The 3869-nt window shown below is 40.6% G+C and overlaps 1 protein-coding gene across 1 annotated transcript in view; it reads left to right on the top strand.

Moving 5' to 3' along the window:
• LPIN2 (lipin 2) overlaps positions 1-2971 on the top strand; it is a gene marked incomplete at its 5' end in the record, with an annotated part of 13324 nt that extends 10353 nt beyond the window's left edge. Inside the window, 4 exons of the mRNA XM_010156217.1 lie at positions 32-184; positions 1186-1300; positions 1972-2075; positions 2395-2971. Coding sequence (XP_010154519.1) covers positions 32-184; positions 1186-1300; positions 1972-2075; positions 2395-2539 — 517 coding nt within the window. The remainder of the gene's footprint in view (positions 1-31; positions 185-1185; positions 1301-1971; positions 2076-2394) is intronic.
• Between the last annotated feature and the right edge of the window lie 898 nt (positions 2972-3869).

The raw sequence follows: 3869 nt of genomic DNA, 5'->3' as shown, positions 1-3869 counted from the left end.
AATGTGAACTAAGCGGGTAATTCTTTTCTAGAAACGGCTACAAGTTTCTCTACTGTTCGGCCCGTGCCATTGGGATGGCAGATATGACCAGAGGATACCTACACTGGGTGAATGACAAAGGAACAATTCTCCCCAGGGGCCCCCTCATGTTGTCCCCCAGCAGCTTGTTTTCTGCTTTACATAGGTAAGCACATGGGATTTCATTCATCTCCATCTCAGAGAAAGAAGCAGATTAAAAAGATTCGGTGTTCTAACCAGTCCAGCTGTAACCAAACGTTCCACCCTGTGCTAGATTTGCTACTGAGACCTGATGTCCCCCTACTGATCACTTACAAGCTATTTGTTTTGTCCGAATTTCACTTGCAGTGTACTTCTGTTTCTGTGGGCGTGTTAGAAGGGGCTACAGAACACACAGTATTAGTCACATGTTCCCTTTTCTTCATTCCTCGGGTCCATGACTGGTTTCTGTTAGGTTCTGTTCATATCAGTACCATTTTGTTTGTTCAAATAGAGCTGCAAGGATTGTAGTGCAGTGCCACTAGGGAAGAGAGAGAGGGGAAAAAGAAAAAAAGCTGGGGTATATAGACCACAGTGCTAAATGATCTTGTGATACTGGGAGTGCTCGGTGCATGACTGCTTAAAAAGCAATAGTTTAGCTAGGGTTCAACTTTGTTGGTCTTTTGAACCAGCTGTAGTCTGCCTGTTCTTGATGGGAAGAGCTACTAGGGGAGAAGTCTCTTTGTTTTGGGGTGTTTTTACTAAAAACCAACTGATTCATGGGTAGCAATGACAGCAACTTACACTGAGGTCACTAACAGGCCTGTGCTCCTGTCAGAGGCAGGAGTTGTAATGAGTGTGTGTGTACTTGATTTGGTCTGCTGAATCAAGCTGGTCATCTACAGTAAAAGCATTTCACAAACTGCACTCATAACTGGGAACGTCACCCCATCTACGTAGCCTAGGCACAGGTTATTCACCTGTTTTTTACTGTGGATGTTGGAAAACAGAATGCTTTATTGTTTTATTGTCTCTTGTATCATTCTGGAGAAGTACTGGCCAATGTCTGTATCTGCCAATGCTAGCAACAGGAATCAATGAGAATATAAGTATCAGCTAAATGGGGGAAGGAGGATGCCCTCTATCAAATCATGGTTTAGAATTTGACTGTTGAAATTTTTATTTTAGGGAAGTAATAGAAAAGAAGCCTGAAAAGTTCAAAATCGAATGTTTGAATGATATCAAGAATTTGTTTGCTCCCAGTAAACAGCCTTTCTATGCTGCTTTTGGAAACAGGCCCAATGTAAGTCTGCCTCTTTCTAATTGCAGGGTTAAAATGCATGCAACACTTGGGAAGCACAGGACATAGGCTGTTCTTTCTGTGTCTGTCTGATTTTGAGTAAGGAAATGGGACACTGATGCTTTTATGGGTTGGGTCAAGAAAACCCCCATACAGATACCTTAAAGCAAAGCTACTAGAACTGCTTGTATCAGGTTACAAAGATGAGTTAGTATCTTCAGGACTTTATTAAATTTTATTCCACCTTTGCATATTCTTTTTCAGCTTTTTTCACTGCTTTATAACTTAAGGGTACTAATTCAGTGCTCCTCAGCCCTGATCCTTCTTCCTGTCACACGGTTCCTGTATTTCCTCTGCAGGTCAAAGCTAGAGGGAGGGAGGGGGCATTCTAAGAGGAATATTGTCACAAGCAATAGTACTGTGTGGTACAGATTTTTTGCATGTTGGTGGTCCCAGGCTTGGGAACAGGAATTAAAGGGTTGGGGGGAATGTTTTGTTATGGTGAGTTTTATGGGATTGGGTTTTTGGCTGTTGTTTAGGAAGGTTTTTCTTAAGGGGCAGTTTTGCTGTACCCTTTGTGGATCCGCTTTTCTCATTCCTTCCAGAAACTGTTTGCAATATCACATTCAATGAGGCAATGTTGAAGCATGTGCTTTTGCTCCCGCTTTTTGCAGGATGTGTATGCCTACATGCAAGTGGGAGTTCCAGACTGCAGAATATTTACTGTGAATCCAAAGGGTGAACTGATCCAGGAACGGACTAAGGGAAACAAATCTTCGTAAGATCATTTTTGTTATTTCAGCTAAAGAAAGTGTTGGGGAATGAGGTTACAAAATAATTGAAGCTGTGACCATTATTTGATCTCCTATTACATACAACACGTGAAAATCTGTGCCAGAGACTTACAGCTTTGGATACTGAACTGAAACTTTTCAAAAAGCAGAGTAAACCCTTGAAATAAAATAGAAGATTGCTTCTGCAGCAGCGATGCCGTACTTGACTATAGCTTTCTGGTCTAGACTTCTAAAGCTCCTTTTTGGCTACAGCTGAACAGTGACCAGATTGTAAGTAACGGTCTTTCTTCTTTTTTAATACAGGTATTACAGACTAAGCGAGCTTGTGGAACATGTGTTCCCATTGCTTAACAAAGAACAGAATTCTGCGTTTCCATGCCCAGAATTCAGCTCCTTTTGCTATTGGAGAGAGCCTCTTCCCAACCTTAACATGGATGACCTGGCCTGAAGAATACTTCTCACCTAGAGATGGAATTTCATATTCAGCTCCTCAACTTCAGTTTAAATGTGAAGAACTTTCTTAACGAAGATGCTAATTTATATACTGGTACCATAAGTCTTACTACAGAAATCACTTTAACTCTGTTGGTTTAAAACAACAAAAATGCAAAGCTACTGTCTGTATGGTTTTTTTTTGTGTGGAGTTTTTGTTGTTTGTTTCTTTCTTGCTTGTCTTTATATTCCTGTTCTGAGGCACTTGAGATGGGCCTGTCATTGAGGGTCATGGTACCCAAGTGCTTCAGTGCTGAATGCTGAGGTAAACTATGACTTTGCATTTTCGTCAATTCAGACCTTATTGTAAACATAGATTATTATTTTTTTTCATATTAGTCTTAATAGTATATTTTCTAAAATGAAGCCAAAAAGTGTATGGAAACTGCCAAATAGAATGTCAGACCTATCAGTATGAAACATGGTCTGATGTTCAGATGGGCAATGAGGCCGTTTTTGAAAGGAGCCAGAACCTAAGACCAGTGTGCTCTTTCTCAGCTAAAATACAGGAAGCGTGCAGACATTCCTAGCCTGACAGACTCTGAAGACACAAAATTCCGCTTTAAATGTAAATATGCCTTGTGTCACAGGTACAAGGCTCTGCTTGTACAATCCACGCTCAAACTAACGCCGCTTAGTACTTCTTTTTACGTGCAATGCTTAAACGATTTCACGGGCTTCTTAAAAGGAAAGTTGTCTTCAGGCACCTGTATGGTTTTTGTTGTTTTCAGGCTGCACTATGTCATGTTAAATTTCCATCAGGAAAAATCTTGGAACATTTCTGTAAGAGTTGGGAGCTGGCATTTTTATTTCCTTTTTCAGCACAGAGATGATGCATATGTGTGTGCACGCTGTGCAGGCCAGTAAAACGTGTGTACAGATTATATTCAGGGAATTGTAGTAATGAAAAAAAATACATATTTAATTTTTTAATTGTCTACTGCAAGTCTTTCCAGAATTCTGTATTGCAGGTTTTCAATAGCTGGAAGGAAATGCAGCTCAATAGTGAGATTCCAGGTATGAGAATGGTTAAAATGCTGCAGAGCAGAATACAACCTTTTTTTTTTTTTTTTTTAGGGGTTTGGGGTTATTCATAAACATGCTGGTCATTTCTCAGGTTCAGATCAGAGCCTGCGAACAAACGCATTCCAAGCCTAGTGTTTGTCGGCCGTAAAAGCAGCTCGTATTTCTCTCCAAAAACACTTGAAGGCAAAGGTAGTTCTGATCTTTGACTTAGTGCATTTGACCTCCTTCAGGCAGGTCTGTGGTGGGAATGCATCGTTCCA

The sequence above is a fragment of the Eurypyga helias genome, unplaced genomic scaffold (genome assembly GCF_000690775.1).
Source record: "Eurypyga helias isolate BGI_N326 unplaced genomic scaffold, ASM69077v1 scaffold13057, whole genome shotgun sequence".
Taxonomy (NCBI): domain Eukaryota; kingdom Metazoa; phylum Chordata; class Aves; order Eurypygiformes; family Eurypygidae; genus Eurypyga; species Eurypyga helias.
This window is presented reverse-complemented; position numbering and strand designations above follow the sequence as displayed.